The following is a 26,585-nucleotide window of genomic DNA, read 5'->3' as shown; positions in this document are numbered from 1 at the left end:
AGATGCTTTAGTGGAGCAGATCCTCAGAAGGATAAACTGGTCCTATTGGGGTTAGATGTCAAGTGATAGAATGCATTTTAAGCCATTTGATGGGATCCCATAAAATGGAATGTAGCAGCTTTTATTCTCCATTTATACACTCAATAGGCCTACATTCCTGTCAGGTAGCTGTGTATGTTAAGATAGCCTGATCTAGTAACATCAGTAAGGTAGACTACAGCAGGTCAGCACAATACAAGCCTTGGCACATGCAACTAGGGCAGGCAATGGTCAGCCAGTGGAACATAATGGTCTCACCATTGAGTGCTACCACCTGTTTTGAAGTTAGGGTCCTGTGTTATCAGAGCAAACACCTGTGGAGAAGCAACCAAACCTCATTCCCTCAACTTCTCATTTCAGCCTAAGGAATGTCAAATTGTTTGGTTGTAGGACATGTCCAAATTAAAAAAGCCATCTTTTGGGATCAGCCCAGCTTTGGACATAACCTGATTTTATCCCCTGGCTTTCAAACTTTGCTCATGCTGCTCACATGCCAGTGGGACCAAACCACATTTCCTCGAACTATTCTGGGGTTATGAGCAATCCAATTTCCATGACATGTTGATAAGTCACACCAACAGGCAGACTTGTACATTTGGGCTTTTTGGCTTTGTTGGCAGCTACAGTGCAGGCTGAAAATGGGAAGCAAGCTAGAGCAGAAAGGCAAACATGCCAACATTTGCAGAAAATAGAACTTGTCAGGGACATGAATTAGTTGTATGCAGGTCAACAATTTAAAGTCTGATGGAAGGGTGTTGGCCCTTAAAATTAGAAAATGCCAATGACAATGAGAGAAAGTTTGCAAATTTTGTGAAGATCAACTTGATTTTCCATCTGTAGCCATTTATTTCCCTGCAGTCAAGCAGTTGGCTAAAGTACATCTCCACAGCAAACAATTAAGCCATACTTTCATTATTACAGCCACATGGCAACAAGCATTAAGTCATACCAATTCCATACTTATTACCAGTCATTTCACTGTTCAATTAATCAATCTCCATGGCAGTAATGACCAATATACAAGCTTATGCAGCATTGAACATATAGCGTTGATCATTTCAGGCAGTATAGAGATTGATACAAGATTTTAAATGTAATTTCCCCCACAGTTTATGTTCAAAATGACACACGCTTGAGTAATTGGCCAAGTATCAGACTTATGCACGTTATGGGTAAAGTAATAAATTAAGTTGGTCCAAACATACTGTGGTGTACTGAAATTTACAAATGATAGAATGTTCTGTCGGTTCAAATGTAGAGTATTGCAACCAGAAAAGATTAACAAGTTAAACCATGTGGCTCAACTTTCAAGACTGCATATACATAGACTTAATTCTTGCTTAACCTTAGAATTACTCAAACGGACTTCATAAGTGAGTGGCTAAAATGAGAGCTCTTCCCATGAGCAGCAGTAGCTTCAGGTGCTTGCCTGAATTTATCTGCACCCCTGTAGAAGTTATACACTGCTTATTTAAATTAAGACAGTGAAAAAATAGTAATGATTGCTTTGCTCACAGTACTTCACTTGTGGGGAAAAAGCTTGATATTTTAGTAAGTTGCATGAACAAAGATGTTAAATACAGGAGTGTGCGCGCCCAGGTGCCAATCTGGAGAGCCCCCACGGCAGGATTGCCATGAATAATCCCCACTCAAACAGCAACATACTGAATAGCCCAAATTTTAAGGATTTCCTTCCACTCAGTCACTAGTCTCACATCTTATCATTGATCTTTTCATAATATGAAAAGAATGTAAACTTAAAATTCAAGATATGAAAGTGATGGAAATTTGTAAATTATGATTGAATTGTCCAGGAACAGATTAAAATCCTATAAAATAAATTCATGGTTGACCATGACATTGTTTTCACTTGCTACTCCATGTGCCATTTGAAACTTGCCAAGTGTGCACATCTATTGTTTAGCAAAACTTGCACTAAATTAGGAACTTATATGCAAAACTCCAACACATCAACTTATTCACCTGATTGAGCCAATACATCTTTGAAAAAGGAACGCCAAACAAAATGTGGACGACAAATAGAAAAATGTTGGCAATGTTTTTGGTTCTTAATGTATGAAATATAACACCATATTAATTGCAAAAATGTCACAGGAGCTGAGCTCCCATTCCAAATGTTAAGTGCTGCATGAACAGAATTTTCACAGGATTAGTAGTTTCAAAATAGTTTGGCAGATCAGAAATTTAACCATGTGCTATACTCAAATTTAACTAGTCTGAAAAAAAAAAGAGGGACTAGGTTTTAATATAGTAAAAAAGGAACAGACCAGACTACTCAAACTAGTGTAGTCTCAAATGTCGCTAGACTGATTACTTCAACTTATGAAAAAGTTGAAGTTCAACTTCCAATTTACATGTGGAACAATTGAAAGTTAGCAATGATCTTAAATCACAAGTTTAAGTCCAAGGCCAAATATTTGTTAGCACTGGCCTCACAGGGTGGATTTACATATTGGAAGATCAAGTGGATGTTAAGGAAATGCATTCACCTTTTTCCTTCCTCAAATCATTCATATAACTGGCCTGTCTGTTGAGACAGTTCTGAGCATCCAACATTAGAAACCCTTGCTGGTACCAGAATTAACACTAACTGCATTTACAACTGCGTACACAATCAGAACAGCCAGCCATCTAGAATCCCAATAGGTTAAAATCAACCTTTTATATCTTTATGCAGCAGTTCCATCCACTGGCTTTACACTCCAATGGATATTGAGGAAGTCATCTACTCCAAACTAGGCACAAGTTTAAAACGTTAAATCTGTGGTCCCTGCCCACATCTTACTAGCTCAACATTGTTGAGAACAGGTAATGAAACACCAAGTGTTGAAAACTAGTTCTTGCATCCTAATTAACTGCAGTACCCGCTGACAACCAAATCTGAGGCATTATAATACAATAAGATGGAACCAGCCCAGGAGTTCAAAGAACTGCCTTCCATCCATCATAAAAGGCCCACATCTTCACAACTTCTTCAGCCGGCTGTACATATCCCTCTTGCTTCGTTCACCTGCCCACGTCCTGCTCTTAAAGCGGAATTTCCTAAGATCCTCTTTGAAATCTTCATGATTCATTGGGCGGTAACTCTGTGGCTCACAGTAAAGCTAAAAAAAAATGGAAAATGCATTATCTTTGGTTAGATTTACAAGAAACAGCACAAATAATTATGACTAAGTGACAATAAATTGTCTGGTAACAAGTTATATAGTTATTTACACCTTTTAAAGTGCAGGCTCAATAGAGGAAAAAAGGTATAAATCATCTTTAATATAGGCAGACTGCAGCCACCTCAAGATACAAAATGTGATCTGTATGATCTTATATGAACAAAATCCATAGAATTTTAGATAAAAATCACAAGTCATCTCTTTAAAATTGCATGTTAATTTGGAAGCATGGGAAAAGCCGAAGCTCTCTTACAGTCCTAAGTTAAAAAATCAACACCAGGTTGTATTCCAACAGGTTTAACTGGAAGCACTAGCTTTTAGAGCAATGCTCCTTCATCAGGTGGTTGTGGAGGACAATTGTAAGACAATTTATAGCAAAAGTTTAGTGATGTAACTGAAATTATACATTGAAAAATACCTCTATTGTTTGAGTCTTTCATCTGTTCAAATACCCATTACAGTTTCACTTTCATGTGTAAATCAGTTTTTTTTAAAAAAGTTGCATTCAGGTTAACAATTGGTGTTAACCCGGTGGTGTTCTGTGCCATAATGTTTAGACGGATTCTAATCTTAAAAAGAGAGAGAGAGATAAGAGTCTTACATGAATTCAGTTTTTGAGCAAAATACAATGGAACTCTGCAAGTACAAATTCACCCCACAAAACATATATATATTGCACACCTGTGTACACACATATCAGTCTGTCTGAGATGGAACACTTCAGCAGTCCAGGACATGCAACCTCAGACCTTCGGATGACCATCCTCCAAGGCAGACTTTGGGACGGAACAGCAAAAAGTGGCCGAGCAGAGGCTAATAGCCAAGTTCCATCACCATAGGGAGGGCCTTAGCCTGGACCTTGGATTCATGTCACACTACAGGTGACCACCATTGCACTATACACACCAACACCTCAGTCTTAGACCACTACACTCTCACACTCACTCAACCCCCTCCCCCACCCCAGACACTCCTACATGCACCCCCTCACAGACTTAGACATTACACTCGCATATACACTCAAGCCCCCTGCCCCAGACAGACATATGTTTGTGGGGTGAATTTGTACTTGTAGAGTTACATTGTAATTTGCTCAAAAACTGCATGAATTCATGTAAGACTTCTCATTTTTTAAGATTAGGATCAATCTAAACATTATGGCACTGAGAACACAGGGGACTAACACCTTCAACATATTGTCTGGCTAACACCAAATTTTACAGCTAACCCGAGAATGTAACTTTAAAAAGTGCTTTGCAATTTACAGATGAAAGTGAAATATCGTGGTACTCAAACAGATGAAATACTCAAACAATCAAGGTATTTTTCAATGTATAATTTCAGTTACATCACGAAACTTTTGTTATAAATTCTGTGTCTTACAATTGTGTCCTCCACAACCAGCTGAAGGAGAATCGACACTCCAAAAGCTAGTGCTTCTAATTAAACCAGTTGGACCATAACCTGGTGTTGAGAGATTTTTAAACTTTGTACACCCCAGTCCAACACTAGCATCTCAAAATCATGACAGTATAAGACAATTGTGGTAATTTGTACAGTCTAAGCTATTAAAAATAGGAAAAATCCCTACTTTAAATTTGGGGAAAAATTCCTTGTAGCCACCCTTCAGGATGTATAGCTCTGGGTAATGCAGTTTTGGGTAGTCTGTGCCATTCACCTCACGATCCTTTTCACGCAGAAAACGACACCTGAAAAGGGTTAGAAAATCCCAGAAAACTTAGCACTATTTATTGAAGGCACTGGTTAAGAACAAAGCTTACACAGATAGCAATTTCCCCATTTATAACCAGATGCCTAATGTAGTTTTATTAGATATTCAGTTCTACATTAAATCATAGCAACTTCCCTGATCCAAGCACCCAACATGACCTAGCCAGTATAGTTATTTTAGGTGAAGACCAATCCAATTACATCTATTCAGAATGGGCAGACTTTCACAAGATGGCCTTCTTGAGAGCAATATAAATGCTCATCTGGACTTTAAAAAACTTAATCAATTTCACCCCTCAAATCAACTCCAGATACAACAACAAAACAATGCGATGACTAAATCATAACGCTACAAAGTTCATCTTTACAAGCACATTTCTCATCTGCTAATCCCCCATGGCTAGCTCCCCTTAAGGTGCATGGTGAGCTGCTTTCTTGAAACACTGCCATCTACATGCTTAGATACAGCCATAATGCCTATTGAGGGAACACCAGGATTTTTGATGGGACACTGAAGGAGCGTCATAGGAAGTTAGTTGTATTAAGTCAATGATTCAAATGACTGACTCAAAAGTTACTTCATAGAATAAGCTAAATTCCATCTGCCTCTTAAGTACACATTTAGTTCACTGAAATCGATTGACTGGTATTTACTATGTCAGGAAATTTGAATTAGGTACTAATAACTCTACAAGGGCTAATTTTTACAAATTAGAACCAAGCCATTTTAGAAATTATGTCAGAAAGCATTTGCTCCAAGGATAGTGGGAATCTAGAACCATTCTGAGGGGGTAAGAATGCAGGTATACATTTTAAGAGACATTGAGGCAAGGAATCTGGAAACGTTACAATCAACCATAAGCCAAATAGTAGCAGAAAGACCATCATAAAATGTCCAGGTTACAATATTTTGTTGAAAATTAAAATGGATTCCATTAGTTCCCATATATTCAAGTTATCAGTACACACCCCAATAAAGTGGGTGCCACAGTCAGGTATGCCACAGTCTGCAATAGTGGCTACATTCAGACATTTTAACATCCTGACTTCTCCCTTTAGACCCTCATCAGCAACAATGGGAAGTCATATTCAAATCACTAGATTTACTAATTGCACAGACTGCAACTTACATTCTTGGGGCTCGCTCAGATGAGAACTCGCAATGGAAAATTATAATCACTCGCTTAGCTTCATCAACTGGAACAATGGGTTTCTTTAGCAGAAAACTCTCCACCTCTTCCTCCATGTGCAAATTAAGAGCACCCTTAAGGCAAATTGACAATCAATGCTTGGATTCCTGAAGCATGCTAGATATATAGATTATATTAAGACAATAACCTTGTTCCTTCCCCTTTACCACTAAATAATTAAGAACTCAGCCCTGAGTAAGTGAGCAAAAGTGTGGAGATTATAGTACAAAATCAAGAAACTTCTGTTTTAAAACTAATACCTCAGATTCCAATAGATTAGCATGCATAGAAGACAAATGCACTTTAACAAAATGTAGACGAATATTGCTTCAATTCCCAAGTCAGCAGGAACACAAATAGAGAAGTCATATTTAGTCATTTGTTTAGACAGAGCACAGTAAGCAGAAATGCTTGGTTTCATATGTACTGTTAAAAGCAGTGAGGATTGCAAGGTGTCAGATGGGATCTAGCCTGAAGGCCATAAAGAATAGTGGATGCTTACAACTCCCCACAAAACTAGGCTGAAAGTTGCAACGTACAGCACAATAGCAATGACCAAGAGAGCAGGATGTGGAAGTCATTAGCATGCAGTACCCTGGCAATTCACTTACTTTAATGTGCCCGCCTTCATACTCATATGGATATCGGCAGTCAAAAAGCAGGAATTGCTCAACAAATTCATCAAACTCCCCATTCACCAACTGAATTACCTGCAAGACATTAGGGAAAGCAAGCATCACTGACTGGTCATAAAATACAAGAGTACTGCAATCCAGGTATTATTCAACCCACCTTTCGTGCAGTTAGAACTTTAACCTGGTCTTCTAGTCCAAAAGGGAAGGAAACAGCCACTGTGCTATGCATTATTAACAAAAGCCAAATTAATTTCAGCCTTCAGTTTGGGCCCAAAGCATAAATTGAAATGAGGGCGCTAACGACAGTGCCAGAATGAAGCTTCCCTCTCAGATGCATGGCTGAGTAGGTAAATTGATCCACTGACATTCTGCAAAGAAACGCTTCCAAATAAAACACCATCTTCAAAAAGGAATGAGCTTAAGTGAAAGTCTGAAGCTTAAGAGGCTCAATAAAAATTTTGCTTTAATTAGAATCTCACTCAAGATGTCTGCACATCTCACGTATACTTTAACAAGTATCTAAATGTTAAAAACAGGATTACATCTGGAGAGATCAGAGGTCTCCACTGTTATACACTGGTAGAAAACAGATGCATCATTGCAAAAAGGCTAGCACAGTGATTTTTTAAAAACATTAATCAATGCACATCAAATTTAATTTGATTACATCATTAGTCAATCCACACTTTGGACAGCTTTTGTCACAATACTGGCATATGTAATTACTTACCATCTCTGCAGTTACATATTGTAACTCTTGGTGTCTTCCCTCCACAGTGGGCAATATATAGGGCTATAAAGACAAAGTGCAAAACATTTGCCAGTTACATAGCTCTAAATACCTAAAAATCAATTTCTTCAACTCCTTCCAATCCTTAAAAATTCCAAACAAAGGACAACTGAACTGGGAACCTGGGGTTACACAAATTTGGAGTCTAAAACAAAAAAACTGGAAAATGCTATCATGTAAAAACAGGAGAATGAGATACCTTGCATCAGTACCATTTGTATCCTCATAGAACACCAAGGCAATGTTATAACTAAGGATTCTGTGTAACAATTCAGATACAGCTTCCTTTCGCTGCCAGAAAAAGACTTACCTGCAAAGTGCAATACTTAATCCAAGTAATCAAGAGGGTTAGCAGACCTTAACCATCGGTGGCCATGTGGTCTTGGAAGCTCAAACAATGTCAGCTTCTACAAGGCAGTGGCAAAGTCCAAGCCTCACCATTGACAAACCTATTGCCAGTCATTTGTGACAGGCTTGGCCTTTCCAGAATAACTTTGTTCAAATCAAAGAAAAGCAAGTCATCTCATTGGAGGTTGCTGTCATCACCTTAGTGAGAACTGACAATTTTAGTATCAGAACCCCAAATGTGGGAACAGGCCCAACAGGTTGACAAACCCTTTGACGAGTAACCCACCCAGACCCATTCACCCTACCCTAGGTTTACCCCTGACTAATGCTACTAACCTACACATCCCTGAACACTATGGGCAATTTAGCATGACCAATTCACCTAACTTGCACATCTTTGGGCTGTGGAAGGAAGCTGAAGCACCCAGAGAAAACCTGCAGTCGCCCGAGGCTGGAATGATCCCAGGTCCCTGGTGCTTGAGGTGGCAGTGCTAACCAATGAGCCACCATGCCCCTAGTTGGTTGTAAATGTAACTAATTGAGGTGGTTACATGAAGAGAGAAGTGTTAATTCATTCTACTTGATCATCCAAGGTTAAGAAAATACACTGGAGACAGGCATGGTGGATCCTGCAGCTAAATGCAGCAGTGACATTATTGATCCACATGAATCGATTATCTGCAGGACTGCATCCCTGTGAGGGAGCCAAAGTCAGAAGAAACTGCAAGCAGCTAGTTTTGATAGCTTAAACTCAATTGCGGCTATATGCAAGTTCCGAGAATGCACTTGTGCTATGCCACAATCTCGGTCCAGGGATCAGGAGCAAGCAAGCTCAAAGCCAGAAATCTTTTTTGAATTGGGTTATTGAAAGGCAGAGGGGTCTGCATGGTAATTTTCTAATCTTGTTCACACCACTGAATGCCATAAATGTCAAGTACCTTTACTGCAACCAGTGACATTTAACATGATTAAATGTCAGCCCAAATTAGCATAAAATTTTAAAAAAAACAGTTTTAGACCAGGAAATTGCTTGTGGTTAACCTGGATTCTAACTTCTAAAAAGGTCACTAGATATAATTATAGTGATGACTTACGCAAACAATTCCACAAGGAACAATTGCTTCATGATTTTGAAAATTAGTTTGAAGTGTTGTTGAAAGGTTTAAGGTCAACAGTAACCCAAATTTCTAAATACCTCTGTACAGACTCTAATAATGAATCTGTACAGAGGTATTTAGAAATTTGGGTTACTGTTGACATTAAACCTTTCAACAACACTTCAAACTAATTTTCAAAATCATGAAGCAATCTTTCCTCATGATGGAATTGTTTGCATAAGTCTATCACTAAATATGGCTATAGGCCAAAAGTATTTGAATGTATGCCTTTTTCAGGACTCCATCAGTACATGATTCAGACTCAAATTCTAGTTATCACCACCCTAGTCAATGACCCAAATAGCTAGAATGACAAACAAAACCGGACATTAGACTGTGCCCTAGTTCCAAAATTTAAGTTATACTAAAAGCTGAAAAAAAAAGGAATCAGATCTTTACCCTTAGAAAAGGAAAGTTAGATAAAATTTAAGCACTTAAAAAGATTACATTTAGTGACTTCAAAGCATTTAAAATGGTGCAGAGAGATGACAGCATATTGAAAACACCTTTACTAGTAATTTCACAGGTCCTGGTTAATGTAATGAACTATGAAAGCAGATTTAAATTAAATTAAACCTATAGTGAAAGCTGGTCTCAATGACACGGAATGAAGCTACCACTGATTACCAAAAAACATCTGATTCACAAAATTCCTTAAGGCCTACATCAACATCAGATCCACAGTAGTGTGGTTGACTTAATTACCCTCTGAAATACAGAATTGTCTTAATTCAAGGCCAAGTCATTGGGGATGGACAACATTTAGAACATTGATCTTTTTTCTTATGAAATGTCTATGTCTGAAGTGAATAAACTTGTGTGCCAGTGTGAAGAATAAATGCAACTGACTAAACAACCTGGTTTCTACATGATTCCATAAGAAATCAGATTCCCAGAGTTTCTTATGGTTCCACGTCACTGATACAGGATAAGTGCAGATTGGTGCCCAATACATTGCTCTGAACATCTGTAGTCCTCAAGGCATACATTCAGGCTATCCTCAGCCCTTCAAGCAATCATTTTTGTAGTACAAGTGTTTGCAAAGTTACAGATAAGTGCACTAACATCTGGAGAAGTTGATCCAATTAAAATTTTCCCATTTTAATATACAATGCTGCCATCAATAACTCAATAGGCTTTCCAAGACAGAAACTAAGATCCATGAAATTAGTTTTATATATTTAGGAGTGTAGAAATGCCATACCTTCGTAAAATCTCCAATCATGCGTCTGCAATCATCAATTTGGAGTACTTTCTCAATTTCAGCATCACAGAAAGATTTTGACCGTAATAGAGAATGCTGCTTCTAAATAGGTAGAGAAGAAAGGCAGCTGAGTATAGGTATTGTATCTGTAAGTCTGTTCAGCTTTAACAGTGATGTTGCTCAAGCAATTATTAAATCTGACTGTTCAATTACACAAACTAGTCTCAGATCCAAAACAGGAGAAAACGAGGACTGCAGATGGAGATCTGAGCTGAAAATTTGTTGCTGGAAAAGCGCCGGTCAGGCAACATCCAAGGAGCAGGAGAATTGATGTTGCTGGCATGAGCCCTTCTTCCTGAAGGGCTTATGCCTGAAACGTCAATGCTCCTGCTCCTTGGATGCTGCCTGACCTGCGCTTTTCCAGCAACACATTTTCAGCTCAGATCCAAATAGAACTGGTCAGTCTGCCAGACTCATCCAGCCAACTACATCCACTTCACTGAATGAAACCCAACAATGACCAAGTGAGGCACCAAGTCAAATGAGCAACAAGCTGCAGTTAAAGGGGTAAGAAAAAGGTTGAAAGACCAGAACAGAGACATGACATGATTGGCAAGAAGAAATAAGACTAAGTTCACACTCCGAACAGTGTATATTGAAGTTAAGCTCAAACAACAAGGACTTCTGAATGGAGTTCCATTAGAAACGAGTTATATGGAGCCCATCTTAAAGACCCTGTTCAGAGAAAATATTGACTGCTTAATGTAGAGTTCACCTTTTTACACTAAATGGCTCTACAACACTTAGAACTGCAACACTCAGCCATGCTCAAATTGCTGCTTCAATCCATCCTTTACCACTCGCCCTTTATTGCGCTAGCATGTTCCAGACAGTTCATTGCCAAGGAGATGTATGCCTTGTTAGTTCAGTTGTAACCAGAGTCTCAGGTAACATTTTCAAATCAAAAGAGATAATCAAGCTACTTGATGTTCCTACCAAAAACAAGACCACAAGCTTACCACTTTCTCAGCACTTGTTTCTTCTGTTATGCCAGCAAGACTTCTCCTCCGTTTATTCTTCACTGGCGTCTCTTCATCTTTGGGCCTATCCACCCGCTTGAGAATGGACCGCATTTCAGGAGCCAGATTTGGAGATTTAACATTATCAGCATAGGACCATTTATGAGGAGCTTCCTAGAAGTAAAAGAATTTTGCCTTCAAAATGCAACTATAATTCTCCTCTATTCTAAATCTCACTATAATCAAACAGCCATAAACTCACATCCAAAGTTTCTGGAGAGATCTCTTTTCTCGCCATGAGTGGAGCAGTCAGCAGACTGGCCATGCCAGAAGGTACATCAGCATCATTCTGTCAAAAATGAAAGTTGCACAAAAGGTGTTTCAAACAAAAAATCATGACTAGGAATGAACAGGCATTACAGCTTTGATGTTGCTACCATCATAGCAACCTAGACTTGAATTTTGAAATTTGTTCATGAATCTGGGCATCCCTAACTGGGCCCACATTTATTGCCCAGCTCCAATTATCCTGGGGAACATGGTGATCTGCCTTTTTAAGCCACAATAGTCCTTAGAACAGTGCTGTTTGGTGTTTTCAAGCTTTTGACCTAGTGAAGTTATAACTAGAACAGTCACTGGGTTGGAGGAGAACTGTGTGAAGCTTGGTCGAATCTTAAGTGCTTCAAATGGAGGAAAAACCAAACAGGCCTTCCACAGCCACTTGAACCCTCTCCACCATCCAGAAAATTTTCCAAAAGTTAGAAAAAAAGGCAGAAAATTATCTAAGGGATCTTTACAGTAGCGTGATAAAAATGTAAAGTTGCCCATTTTGGCAAGAGGAACCAGAAAGCATATTACTCAAGGTGAGAGATGTTGCAGAACTGCAGTGCAGATCCATGTAATTGTGCAGAAAAGTTTGGTATGCATGTATAGCAAGTAACTAGAATAGCTAATAGAATGCCAATTTATCACAAGGGAAGCTGAATACCATAACTGAAGCTAACTTCAATTATACAGGGCACTGGTGATACCACACCTAGAGTACTGTGCACATTTAAGGGTGCAAGTGTTGGAAATAGTTCAGAGAAGATCTACTAGAATATCTGGACCTGACAGGTTATGCAAGGAAGGAGGCTGGACAGACTTTGCTTTATTCACTGAGTTGACCAGAAACAACTGAGTAGAGATGAACTGATGTCTTGACAGTGTAGATGGAGGGGACACTTCCACTTACAGGGAGAAATAGAATTAGATGGTCACTAATTTAAAAAGAAAAATCAGATATTGCCCTGAGGAATGTGGATTTGGAACTCTCCTAAAAAGAGCAGCAGCATCTATGGATATTTGAAGGCATGGTTATAAATTTAAGTGAGCTGAAGAGTTCAGGATAATGGGAATACATTGAGGTTACAGTCAAAAGTTATGAACTTATAAATCAAGTTCTGCAATTCAATTTAACTATCAGCCAAAAATAAATTGAAATGTAATGGCAGTTTCAGTGCTGATGGAACCAGGAATTCATTACTGCTGTGACAAGGACAAGTGAACAAACAAACAACTATAGACTTAAGTCTAAAACTTTATATTTAACAAACTGATTGTTATACAAGGCTGCACTGTTGCAATTTACCAAAGTGCCACCTATTTTCACAAAATGTGAAAACTCAGTTAGGGCGCTTGAAGGTTACAAGGAAGTCAGGAAAGACCGAAAAAGAGAGCTCAGAAGAGCCAGGAGGGGACATGAGAAGTTGTTGGCAGATAGGATCAGGGTTAACCTGAAGGCTTTCCATTGGTAGGTCAGGAATAAAAGAATGACAAATGTTAAATTAGGGTCAAAGTTGTGTGGGGAGGCAGAGGAGATAGGGGAAGCACTAAATAAATATTTTTCGACAGTGCTCACTATAGAAAATGAAAATGTTGGCGAGGAAGATAGAGATACTTGCATCTAGACTAGAAGAGATTGTGGTTCACAAGGAAGAGGTATTAGAAGTACTGCAGAGTGTGAAAATAGACAGGTCCCCTAGGCCAGATGGGATCTATCCTAGGATCCTCTGGGAAGCAAGGGAAGAGACTGTCGAACCTTTGGCATTGATCTTCAAATCATTGTGTACAGGAATAATGCCCGAGGACTGGAGGATAGCAAATGTGGTTCCCTTGTTCAAAAAGGGTAGTAGAGGCAACCTTGGTAATTACAGACCGGTGAGTCTCACTTCAGTTGTTGGTAAAGTGTTGGAAAGGTTTGAGAGATAGGATTTATAACCATCTAGAAAAAAAAAAATCTGATCAGGGACAGTCAGCAGAGTTTTGTGAAGGGTAGGTTGTGCCTAATGAATCTTATTGACTTTTTTGACAAAGTGACCAAACAGGTAGATCAGAGTAAGCCGGTTGAAGTGGTGTATATGGATTTCAGCAAGGCGTTCGATAAGCTTCCCCACAGTAGGCTATTATACAAAATGCGGAGGAATGGGATTGTGGGAGACATAGCTGTTTGGATCAGTAATTAGCTTGCTGGAAGAAAACAGGGTTGTAGTTGATGCAATATGTTCATCTTGGTGTCCAGTTACTAGCAGCGTACAGCAAGGGTCAGTGTTGGGTCCACTGCTATTTGTCATTTTTTTAAAATGACCTGGATGACAGCTTAGAAGGGTGGGTTAGTAAATTTGCTTCCCCTATCTCCTCTTGACTCCACAGACAACTTCTCACTATTTTCCTTGATTGACCCTAATTTAACATTTGTCATTCTTTTATTCCTGACCTACCAATGGAAAGCCTTGGGGTTAACGACATTAAGGTCGGTGGAGTTGTGGATAGTGCTGATGGATGTAGTAGGTTGCAGAGAGACTAGATAGGATGCAGAGCTGATCTGAGAGATGGCAAATGGAGTTTAATGTGGACAAGTGCGAGGTGATACACTTTGGACAGAGTAATCGGAATGCAAAGTACTGGGCTAATGGTAAGATTCTTGGGAGTGTAGATGACCAGAGAGATCTGTGTCCATGTCCACAAATCCCTGAAAAGTTGCCACCCAGATTGACAGGGTTGTTGTTAAGTCATAGTGTTTTGGCCTTTATTAATAGAGGGATTGAGTTCCAGAATCAGGTGGTTATGCTGCAGCTGTACAAAGCTCCGGTACTGCCACACCAGGAGTATTGTGTACAGTTCTGGTCTCTGCATTATAAGGAGGATGTGGAAGCTTTGGAAAGGGTGCAGAGGAGATTTACTAGGATGTTGCCTGGTATGGAAGGAATGTCTTTGAGGAAAGGCTGAGGGCCTGGAGGCTGTTCTCATTAGAGAGAAGGTTGACAGGTGAAACAGACATACAAGATAATCAGAGGGTTAGATAGGGTGGACAGGGGGAGCCTTTTTCTAATTATGGGGACGGCAAACACAAGGGGACAACTTTAAGTGAGGGGAGATAGGTATAAGACAGATGTTAGAGGTAGTTTCTTTATTCAGAGAGTAGATTAGATTAGATTAGATTACTTACAGTGTGGAAACAGGCCCTTCGGCCCAACAAGTCCACACTGCCCCGCTGAAGCGCAACTCACCCATACCCCTACATCTACCCCTTACCTAACACTACGGGCAATTTAGCATGGCCAATTCACCTGACCTGCACATCTTTGGACTGTGGGAGGAAACCGGAGCACCCGGAGGAAACCCACGCAGACACGGGGAGAATGTGCAAACTCCACACAGTCAGTCGCCTCAGTAGTAGATTCGCCAAGTTTAAATGCATTTTAGTCTTCATTGGACACGCAAATGGACATACATGGAATAGTGTAGGTGGGATGGGCTTCAGATTAGTATGACAGGGCGACAACAGAGGGCCAAAGGGCCTGTACTGCACTGTAATGTTCTAATGTTCTTTAATGGGACAAAGGGCAGTTTAATTCAAGGAGTACAGCATTTTGTAAAATATTACTAGGTCATAACATTTCATCCAATCATTTGCACAATCGATGGATGGAGATACAGCTTCTGCAGCTGAGAGTGCTGGCTGTAACAATTACAGCTCCAACACTAAGCACAGTTTCTAAAGTACAATTTATCTATAACAGGGTTTCACAAGAATGCAACCATCACATTATAGAAGAACTGACTAACAAAAGTCACTGTTTCTCTACCTGCAAAATTTAGTAGCTGCTAGTGAAGTGACTCCACAAGTAGTGCCTGCAATTCTATTTAGCACAATCTCAGTTTAGTTAACAGCTAAATTGCTTTACCTCAATATCTTCATCAAGCAACTCCAAAAACCCATCATCTTCATCATCGATTGATGAGGTTAGTGATGATTTGCGTAGAAGGATTGGACTACTAACATCTGTTGACACATCACTTATACTAGGTGAAAACTAAATGAAAAAAAAGTTAATTTTTTTATGGTTAAGCTAAAAATAAGGTTTGCTCAAAATTAAGCAATTATTACTGGGGTTGATTACTAGCAGTAATATTCAAAACCAGCAAATTTAATTTCATCTGCTGGAAAAACCAAAATTCTAACAGCAACACAAAATCAAAGAATACAGGCAAACGTCATGAAAGCACTAGTAAGATTTATATTCTGCAGAAAACAAGTGCAATTCTTTTTATGCAATTGTGGGACATGCTGCTGGCTGGCTAGCCAGCCAACATTACCCATTCCTAGTTGCCCTCAAGGTGTGGTGAACTGTCTTTTTGAACTTCAGTCCACATTCTGTAGATTGACTCACTTTAGGGAGGGAATTCTAGAACTTTGAACTGAAGTAGTGATATATTTCCAAGTCAGGATGATGAGTGGACTCTGAAGGGAACTTGCAAGTGGCAGCGTTCCCATACATCTGGATAGTAGTGATGCGTTTGGAGTTGAGGATTTGGTGAATTTATGCAGTGCATCTTGTAAATGGTACACTGCTACTGAGCGTCAACAGGTGAAGGAGTGGATGCAGTGCCCATCAAGCAATCCAAATTGTTTTGACATCAAGCTAGCCAGCAGCACCTACATTCCTCAAATGAATTAAGATCTTGAAGCTGCACCCATCTAGATCAGTTGAGAGCATTCATCATTTCTGACTTATACCTTGTGGACGATGGACAGGCTTTAGGGATTTTTATTCCTGATGAAGGGTTTTTGCCCGAAACGTTGATTTCGCTGCTCGTTGGATGCTGCCTGAACTGCTGTGCTCTTCCAGCACCACTAATCCAGGCTTTAGGGAGTCAGGCAAAAAACTAGTTGAGTTCTGGTCAATGGTAGGCCCCAACGAAGTCAATAATAGGTGACTTACTGATAGTAATAATTGAATGCCAAAGGATGGTCATTACCCAGATGTGGCATAAATGTTACTCGCCAGCCCAAACTGGTTATTGTCCAAATATTGTTGCATTCAAACATGAACTGCTTCAGTAGCTGAGTCGTCAGTGGGTGGGGGTAATGGCTGAGTGGGAAGGGGGAGAAGTTAGGTGACAGATTGTGCTGGAGTGAAAATCTGTTCCTGCTAATAGCCCAGTCCTGAGTTTTAGATGTCGGTCTTGAAGTCTGTCTCATTTATAAAGTAGTAGCGCCTATTAACAGAGGGCATTTCAAAACAAGGTGGAATGTTGTCTCCACTGATACTGTCATTGACAATTGCCAAGTGGTCCACCAGTTTCATTTGAGTGTTTACAGCAATACCTAAAGTAGCTGCTAAGCTATTTGAGGGAATTAGAGTCAAACACATTGTTGTGTCTGGAGTCATATGTAGGTTACATGTGGCAATTTCCTTCCTGAAGCCAAAATGGTGTTTTTCCCAACAATTGACAATGGAGTTATGGTCATCATTAGACTCTTAATTCCACATTTTTATTTAATTCAATTCAGTGGTGGGCTTTGAACCCAGGTTCCAGAACGTTAGTTGAGTAAGCCCCTAATTTCAGTATTATTATATTAGGAGAAACACTACACTTACATTATATTCCACTTGTCATGTGCTAACCCATTCACAGCAATCCCAAACCTTGAAGCCTCCTTGTAACCAACTTGCACCCCAATGCAGTTTGGTGTCATCAGCAAGATTGGAAATAATTGACCTCACATCAAGATTGTGGGCTTAGCACCAAATTTACAGTACCTACTGGTAACCTGCCACCCTGAGATGGATCATTTTTGTCTGTGCTGTATTAACCAGCCAACCCATAGCAGTACATTCCCATCCAAGATGGGCATGTTCCAAATTTACTAGCCTGTGGGACCTTAGCAAAGCCTTCGAGAAATCAAATACGCTACATCCACAGGTAAGATTGACAAGAGTCTGCCAAGAGGATATCTTTCTGTAAAATGCTTTTTCCTTTCCATTTCTAAATGCTCAATTATCACATTCTCAGACCTCTACCCTACTAGACAGTAGGACTGTATTTTGTCACTGCCCCTTCTTTCCTATTGGAAAATAGGAAATGTAAATCCAGTCAGCAGGAACTCAAGTTCATTGATCAACCCTCAAACCAAGCAATTTGAAGCACAGTTTTTTTAGCTTTTCAGTTACATAATCCCTCAGTCATCTATTTGACAAATTCCTTTCATATCTTCAGAAAATTACTATTTAGATTCAACCATCTTCCCCCACTCACCACTATCAATTCTCCTATCGCCACTTTAAAACATTTTACATTTTCCTACTTAAATTTTTTGCAGCTTTTAGAGCAATTTTAAAGAGCTATGTGAAGCTAATCAAACTGGTTGAATGCAAGAATGCTAATTAAGACAATTTAAATACCATTAAAAACTGTTGAGTGATTGTCTGAGGTATTGTCTTAGAGAAAGCAACAGACTTCCTATTTGTTAAGGCAATTAAAAATGAACAGCTTAAAACATTGTCTGCAACCACACTAATTTCAATTCTTGGACCTGTGTACTGTTATTCATATGCAGGGATTGGTGACTGCAAAACAAATGTGCAATTTGTATAAAGTACATAGGGAACCTCATTTTGAGTAGCAATGCCATAGTCAACCAACTTATTTGTAGTACAAAGTTATCATTTGGTGTTGCCTGGTGCCCTTCTGAACACAGGATCAAGTTTGGCAACTGAGCTCTTTTCTGTAGCTGTAATTAAAAATTGTTACTTGCCATTAATGCAGGTGCAGAGTTTGGTCTCTGATCTTGTCTGCTCCCACTAGAGAAGGTACAGAGACGGTTTCGAGAAACTGGATGAACTGGCTTTTTGAACTCAAATCCTTCCTGCAAAGAGGCAGAAAGTGAGTTCATTTGTGAAACAAGTAGCACAAAAGCCCATCTCTGCACAATTTTCTCCCAACTATCTGAAAGAAAGTTGGTGCAAAATTATTGCACCATCTGGTTAGTTACAGAAATAGAAAATAGCACAAAGCAGCATTTAACCTATTGTCACAAGGCATGATGTTAACCTAAATGGCACTCAAGCCAAAGTCTGAAATTAAAAAATGACTAAAGAAACCAAGTTTAAGATATCACACAATTATGCAGAATTCCCCTATTTTCATGTCTTTTATACAAAGCAGAGACCAGACTTTTACTCAAGAATGACTATCCATTACAAGATGAAACAGACTTTAGCTTCAGGTAAACAATCATCAGCATGTTACCTTTGGGTAAAGCTAACCTGCCCTTTGACTAAGGCTGTCCTGGTTGAAGGACAGGACTGGAAAGCAGTCAGCAGTCCCTAATCAGTTTTCTCAAATGATTCTTGAGCTGATTAGACCACCACTTAAATTTTTCTTCTCCAGATTCTTTCACAGGTTTGTGGGAGACAGGCTGACTGTTTCACACTTAACTCAGTCAGTGACTTTCATAAATCACAGCTTACAGTAACTGAAGGAGAGAGGGAGCAGATTTTCATTTGGCTTTAGTTTTTCACTTTGAAAACAAACAAGCCTTGGTGAATTTTTAGTGCACCTTGAAGGCAATACACTTGGTGCTGAGCAGTGGTGGATGGAGTGAATGATGTGCCAATCAAGCAGGTTGTATGACACTATCCAGGACAAAGCTTTAGGACTGTTCAAGCTGTACTCCTATGGAAGAGAGGGGTTCTATCACAACAGTGGCTTGGAGGGGATCTTCCAGGTGGTGATGCCATTGTATCTGTTGTCCTTTTACATTGAAATGGTGGTGGTGGTGGTGGTTTGGAAGGTGCTGTCTGAAAATCTGAATTTCTGCAGTGCATCATACATAGCACACTAAGTGTTGGAGGAAGTGGATGCGATGCCAAGTGGACTGGTGTCCTGGAGACTGTCAAGTTGGTTTGTTGGGGCTGAACTCATCCTGGCAAAGGGGGAGTATTTAGTACACTCCTGACTGTTGCCCTGTAGAGAGGACAGGTGAAGAGTTACTCCCTGCAGTATCCCTCATCTGTTCTTCTCTTGTAGCCAGTGTTTGAGGAGAGTCCAGTTGATATTTAGTCATAACTGATGAGGGGTTCAATTATGGTGACACCATTAAAAGTCAAGGAGTGGTGGTTAGATTGCATCTTTTTAATGATCTAGCTAGCATTTGTGGGCTACAAGTATTACTTACCATTGTCAGCCCAAGGTGAATATTGTCCAGATCTTATTTGAAAATGGACTGCTTCAGTATCGGAGTTACAAATAGTACTGAATATTGTGCAATTAGCAAACCACCCCACTTAAGGCCTTTTGGTGAACCAGCTGAAGATGGTTGGGCCTAGGACACTTCCCTGAGGAACTCAGGACATAGAAAAGTACAGAACAGGCCCTGTGGCCCACAACGTTGTGCTGAGGATTAATCCCTATGTAAAATAAAATAACGTAACCTACACACCCCTCAATTCACATGTTGTGCATGTCCAGCAGTCACTTAAAGGTCCCTAATGACTGCTTCCACCACTAACATTGGCAACGCATTCCATGTGATCATAACTCACCATGTAAAGAATTTACCTCTGACATCCCCTCTATACCTGTCTCCTAATATCTTAAAAGTTTGACCCTTGCGCTAGTCAATCCTGCCCTGGGGAAAGTCTCTGGCTAATGACTGTTTCATGCCTCTCATTACCTTGTATACCTCAATCAGGTCACTTCTTCCTTCTCTCTAGAGAGAAAGTCCAAGCTTAGCCAAGCCCTCCAGTCCAGGCAGCACCCTGGTAAATCTTCTTTGCACATCACTCCAAAGCCTCAATCTTTCCTGTAGTAGGGAGACCAGAACTGGACACAATGTTCCAAGTGTGGTCTCACCAGGGACTTGTAGAGCTGTAGCAAAACTTCACAGCTCTTAAACTTGATCCCAGTTAATGAAAGACAAAATACCACATGCTTTAACAACCCTATCCACTTGGGTGGTAACTGAGGGATCTTGTGCCAGGCATGACTCCAGCCACCGGAAAGCTTATCCTCAGTACCTATAGACTAATTTTGCTAGAGCTCCTTTACTCAGTAGTAAGGGTATGGAATGCTTTGCCTGCGAACAGTAGTAGATTCACCAACTTAAAGTACATTTAAGTCGTCATTAGACGAGCATATGGACGTACATGGAATAGTGTAGGCTTCAGATTTGTATGACATGCCAGTGCAAAATCAAGGGCCGACAGGCCTGTTACTACACTGTAATGTTCTATGTTGTAGGTCCTTGATGCCACAGTCAAGTACAGCCTTTATGTCAAAGGGCTATCACTTTCACTTCTGGAATTCAGGTCATTGGCCCATGTTCTAACCAAGGCTGTAATGAGGTCAGAAGTGGAGTGGCCCTGGTGGAACCCAAACTGGGTGTCACTGAGCAGGTACTGTTTGATAGCACTGTTGATGATATCTTCAAATCAATCACTTTACTGATGATTGACAGTGGACTGATGGGGCAGCAATTGTCTGTTGGATTTTGACCTCTAGGTACAGGATATAACTGGGCAATTTTACACATTTACATCTACCAGGCAGTGTTTTACCTATACTGAAACAGCTTGGCTGGGGAAGCAACAAATTTAGTTGTCTTTAGTAGTATTGCTGGAATGTTGTCACAGCCCATCGCTGCTGCAGTATCCAGTGTTTCCAATGGTTTAACATCACTGCACATGATATCCTTACTCTACCTTCAGTATTTCCAAAAGCAACACTGTCACTCAAGCTTCAGTTTTAAGTAAACAGACTCAACATAATTATTTTACACTTAATTCAAACAAATTGTTTTGCTCAAGGACCTTACGTTTTCTTTGTTTTCTTCAGTAGAGGGGGTACCACTTCCTTCATGAAATACTTCTGAATCCAGAGAATTGCACTGGCTTGACTTCAATGCAGGACTTGATCCTAGAAGCCTCATCTAGAAATTAGAAAGCAAATGGCTTAGCACCTCATTATAGCATTTCAGCATATTGTGTATATAACACCAAATCATTTCTACAGTAGACGTAGATCACAATCTCATGTCAGAGCACCTAGAATGATGGCAGTCAATTGCAATGCATAAAGATATCGTTGTTGTCTATAGCATTTAGGTTATTAAACATTTATGGATGTGGGCAGCACAGGTAAGGTAAGCCATTTATTGAAAGATGCTCGGAATAGGCAGGGAAAACAATGAAAGAGAAGGTTGCCAAAGTTTAGGGCACTCTGCCTGAATATACTTTCTTTGCAAAAAGATAAGCAATCTAAAAGGCATAAGATACAATTAGAAAAAAGGTTATCCACTTTGGTTGAGGATCAAATGCACGTTATTTCCTAACTAGAAAGATGTACAAGTGGACAAAGGTCTCCTGGTCAATAAATCCATGAAGGCTAACATGAAAGTTTCACAAGCTACTCAGAAGGCTAGTGGAGTGTAACTTTTCTTACAAGAGGATTTGAACCAAGGAGTGCTGCATCTTGAACCTTAGTTCAATTGGAGCTCAGTTAGGCTACACCTAAACTCCTCTATGCAGTTTTGATCTCTTATCTCAGGAAGGATATTACCGGAGGGAGTGCAAAGCTTTACTAGACTACAATCATGAAGGGAGAGACTGGGCAAACTAGGCCTGCATTCTCAAGTTTAAGACAGATGTGACTGCATTGAAACTTACAAAACACTAAAAAGGGAGAGAGAGGGTAGTAATGCACTTCCTGTGGTTGGACGGAGTGTAGAACAAAAGGGCTACAAAATAGAACTGGAATTCCTCGTGTGGAAACAGGCCCTTCAGCAAGTCCACACAACCTCTGAACAGGGACACACTTAGACCCATTCTCCTTTAGGGGAAGTGAGAACCGCAGATGCTGTAGATTAGAGTGGTGCTGAAAAAGCACAGGTCAGGCAACATCCAAGGAGCGTGGGGGGGGGGGGGGTAGAATGACATTTTGGGCAAAAGCCCTTCATCAGGAATGGGCTGATGGAAGACTTTTGCCCAAAACGTTGATTTTCCTGCTCCTCTGTCCCCATTTCACTCTACATTCCCCCTAAGTAATGCATCTAACCTACACAACCCTGGACATTATGGACAATTTAGCATGGTTAATTCACCTAACCTGCACACCTTTGGATTGTGGAGCAAACCCATGCAGACATGGGACGAATGTGCAAACTCCAGAGTTGCCAGAGGTGGGAATCGAACTCAAGTCCCTGGCGCTGAGACAGCAGTGCTAATCACTGAGCCACCATGCCACAAACAGGGATGCCACTTAGAGATGCAGAAGTGTTTTTTTAAATTCAGGTTGGAAACTTAATTGTTTACAACAAAGGGGTGTGGACGCTCAGTCTGAGTAGGTTTAAAGTAGAGATCGACAGAGTCCATACAGATAAATCAGAAATGAGGATGGGGTTTACAAAACAGCATTCAAGATGTTTGATTAGCCATGGTTGAATTGTGGGGTACACTAGCTGAATGACCTGCTCCTGTTCCCATGCTTATGCCCACTTGTAATTGACCTCAGTTTAAGCTGGTTCAGATGGTAGTGAGACTATGCAAAGGCAAGGCAATATTTTTCACTGAGAAAAGATTTACAAATGTTTTTAAATTCTCACAATTTTTATTCCTAGGAACCAAATTTAAATTCAGTTGTTACAGAATTCAAGCTAGTCTCCAGATAATTAGCTAGATCTGTGGATTATCAGTCCCACTAAACAGTTGTGTTGCTGCTGTTGTTCATACTTAGAAGTACTAGCACCACTATGTAGGAACAAACCAAATGAATTAGGTAAAAACAAGGACTGCAGATGCTGGAAACCAGAATCTAAATTAGAGTGGTACTGGACCTGCTGTGCTTTTCCAGCACCACTAATCCACAAACCAAATGAATTCATGGCTGGCGAAATGGTGCAGGTGATGAGGGGAAAAGGGTTAACATTCTTGAGGCATCAGGATCAATTTAGGGGAATAAAATCTGTACAGCTAGTTTACACACAGCAGGTCCAGGACCAACGCCTAAGGTTTTCTAGTATCTCTAGAAGGCCTTAAACTAGAATCAGTCAATAAATGAGACAAATCCACTAATGGGAATAAATTTAAAGTTGTCCACATCAGCATGAACAGGACATTTTAATGATATATTGGAAAAATGTTGATGTACAAAAGAAATCTGGATGCCTTTCAGACCAGTCACAGAAAGCAAGCATGCAGACTGAGATTTCACTGGACTACCAAACTAGAAACAGGTGTTCTGGGGATTGGGTTCAAATGACAGATGGTGAAATTTAAATTCAATAAAAACCTGGAATAAAACTACATACTGTCAAGCATGCAACAACTCAATAATAATAATAAAAACCTTGGCTCAATGTCCTTTAGGGAAGGAAATCAGTTATTCCTAGCAGCTCCAGCTTTGTGCAATCTATATCTACAGCAACGTGGCCCGCCTTCACTGTCCTCAACACCAGCCATAATGACTGTCACATAAATGAAAACAATTAAGAGGCAAATGGCATGTTAGCCTTCATAAGGCATTTGAGTACAGGAACAAAGTAGTCTTACTGCAATTGCACAGGGCTTCAAGACTACATCTGGACTACACAGTGCATAGTTTGATCCCCTTACCCAATGAGAGGCATTGTCAGAGTGTATTGCAAAGGTTCACTGGACTGATTTGTGGGATAAGGAGAGATCAGATCAACTGGACTTTAACTGGAGATTGAGAGTGATAGGAAATCTCATTAAAATCTGAGTACTGCTCAAGTGGATAAAGGAGTGACATCCCCCAGCCAAGAAGCCAGAACACGAGTTATGGTGCCACAATACATAAACCATTTCAGTCTGAGATTAGAAGAAATGTCTTCAAAAGGTGATAAACTTGCAGTTTTTCCTATGCTGAATCGAGTGGACTTGATTGACAAACAGCCCACTCTGGCATCCAACTGTTTCTAATCCAATTAGAATTGTTAAAGGCACCACACAAAGTTGCATTGATTTCAAGTCTGGCCAGATTGTTTTTCTAGAGTGAATTTCAAGCAAGTGTGCATAGGCATCTGGTGATTACATCAACTGACAATTCTGATTAGCAGCTGCACATTGGAAATATGATGCACCAAGATAAATCAGAGACTATGCTCTTTCATTGTTCATCTGTGCATTGTACATTCAGAAAAACAGTGTTTTATAAAGCCACCAGGAAATTCTTCTGATCCACATCGATGAATCGCAGGATTTCTCACCTGTCAAATGGAGCATCCTTCATGAAATAGGAAATTTCAGATCAACAATACCACAGGAACAGACTCTGGCTTACATGACTGTGCTAATGGAAATTGAAGAAACCTGAACACCAGTTACCATAAATTCAGATTAGTTTAGAATGGCAGCATGCTTTGTACAGACTTCTGTCACTATTGTGTGACATCTTGCCCCTACTCCAACTGTACACTAATTGGGGAAGATAGCCACAGTGTATCCCTGCCCCTTCTAGTGGTCATGCATCTGAACAGGTTTCGAAAACCACCTGCTTATTCCAATTGCCACTGCATCTAATCCATGCGATCAGACAGGATCTGCAATTGGACATTTCCTGTAGATACAGGAAGACGTTCAAACTTATTGCGCACATTTCACGAGAAGCATAATACTCTGCTGCCATTTTTACCCTCTAGCAACTATTTAATTTTTTTAAGAGCTAACTAGATGATCCCTTGTGTTATATTCTAAGGAATAATAAATATACTGTTCTGTAAACAAAGGTGCCACTCTATCATTAGCTTATATTCCACTACTAAAACCATATGGGTATGAAAAGGCTAATGCTTTGACAGGTAATCTGCATGGTTGCCACCACAGCTTATGTAGCATGTTTTAAAAATATCAATTTGCAACCAGAATGGTTCCTAAAATTAAGTTTAAAAAGTCAAGTTCTATGGTGTATAAAACCAGTACCCAGTGAAAGAACTCACCGGAAGGGAGTTTATTCTTCTTATGGGGATTTTTCTGAAAAAAAAATTATAGAAAGATCATTAACACAACACAGCTTGTCAGAACTGACAAACTTCTTTTTCTTCATCCTAAAAAGGACTTCAATATTTAACCCCTTTTGCAAGAACTCCAGTCTAAAACATATACAATGGTCAACCCCAACCACATCAGGTCTCAACTTCCCACAAACAAGGTAGTTTTAAAAAAATCATGCTTGGTTATGATTCTGAATAGTTCCAAATATATCAATTTGAGTTCATCTTTAATCATAAATGATGGATGTACTGGCTTGATGAGTAAAGAGTGCACCAAGAATCAGACAGCTGCAATAGAGGTATTTTCCTGGACCCTTTAAAGCCAACACTACTATTAACAGGTTCATTCCAGTCAGTCAAGACCACAATGAGGGAAGAGGGGAAAACTACAAATTTAATTAAAGAATGGCGACTCACTCTGCTACTATTACCATAAGAAGGCATCCCAGTTATTTATCAATTCTAATGGAATGTGCAGAGATAGACATGGAATTACTGTCACCCCTGGAATGGAGAATAAAGCACTTAAAACAGTCCTGCAGATTTGTTAATAGTCAGTTTAGCTTGGTGGGTGGTGGTGGGGTGATGGGAAGGAAAACAAGAGGAACAAGGAGTTGCTGCGTGCAAGAGTAAACCATGTCAGGAAAAACGAGGAAAAAGAAAAATTCAAGACTGTCAAATAACCCAGCTTTACCACTAAAACAACAGCTGCAAAATTTTTAAAAAATCATGTCAACAACCTCACTACATGACCTCAATGCCATTTCACAATGTATATATTAACTATGCAGAGTGCTAAAAAAGGATACTTCAGGCCACAGGGTTACTTACTTAGTGTTCACTTTTCCAGATTCTAATATTGCCTTTTCAAACCTATAAGAGAGTAACAAACACTGGAATCAAATCAAGAATAAACTACCAAATCAGAAAGCAGCTTTTAAAGAGGCATGAC

General features: G+C 39.8%; 2 protein-coding genes across 2 annotated transcripts in view; both read right to left on the bottom strand.

Annotated features, from left to right (window-relative positions):
• Positions 1-861: 861 nt before the first annotated feature.
• On the bottom strand, positions 862-26,585 carry LOC140481242 (M-phase inducer phosphatase 1-like). The gene is made up of 13 exons (XM_072577135.1): positions 26,465-26,585; positions 25,580-25,613; positions 21,443-21,556; positions 18,383-18,493; positions 15,528-15,656; positions 11,564-11,650; positions 11,302-11,475; positions 10,283-10,384; positions 7,514-7,576; positions 6,760-6,858; positions 6,089-6,222; positions 4,819-4,936; positions 862-3,164 (listed from the first exon to the last, which is right to left on the bottom strand). The coding sequence occupies exons 3-13, from the start codon at positions 21,554-21,556 to the stop codon at positions 3,024-3,026; spliced, it is 1,272 nt and encodes a 423-aa protein (XP_072433236.1). The 5' UTR covers positions 25,580-25,613; positions 26,465-26,585; the 3' UTR covers positions 862-3,023.
• The window catches only part of cdc25b (cell division cycle 25B), a 40,196-nt gene continuing 37,597 nt past the window's right edge, over positions 23,987-26,585 (bottom strand). The window contains exons 16-17 of the mRNA XM_072575168.1: positions 25,563-25,613; positions 23,987-24,088 (exon numbers count right to left, since the gene is read on the bottom strand). Of these exons, the coding sequence (XP_072431269.1) occupies positions 23,987-24,088; positions 25,563-25,613 (153 nt within the window). The remainder of the gene's footprint in view (positions 24,089-25,562; positions 25,614-26,585) is intronic.

This window comes from Chiloscyllium punctatum, chromosome 1 (assembly GCF_047496795.1).
Source record: "Chiloscyllium punctatum isolate Juve2018m chromosome 1, sChiPun1.3, whole genome shotgun sequence".
Classification (NCBI taxonomy): Eukaryota; Metazoa; Chordata; class Chondrichthyes; order Orectolobiformes; family Hemiscylliidae; genus Chiloscyllium; species Chiloscyllium punctatum.
The sequence above is the reverse complement of the archived record's forward strand: the minus strand, read 5'-3'. Positions and strand labels throughout refer to the sequence as shown.

Excerpts from the sequence above, each read along its gene's own strand:
- LOC140481242 (XM_072577135.1), bottom strand. The coding sequence starts at position 21,556 with ATGAGGCTTCTAGGATCAAGTCCTGCATTGAAGTCAAGCCAGTGCAAT. Across the intron at positions 18,494-21,442 it reads CTGAAGAAAACAAAGAAAAC|GAAGGATTTGAGTTCAAAAA; the intron begins GTAAGGTCCTTG and ends GCCTCTTTGCAG. Across the intron at positions 6,859-7,513 it reads AATATGTAACTGCAGAGATG|GTAATTCAGTTGGTGAATGG; the intron begins GTAAGTAATTAC and ends AATGTCTTGCAG.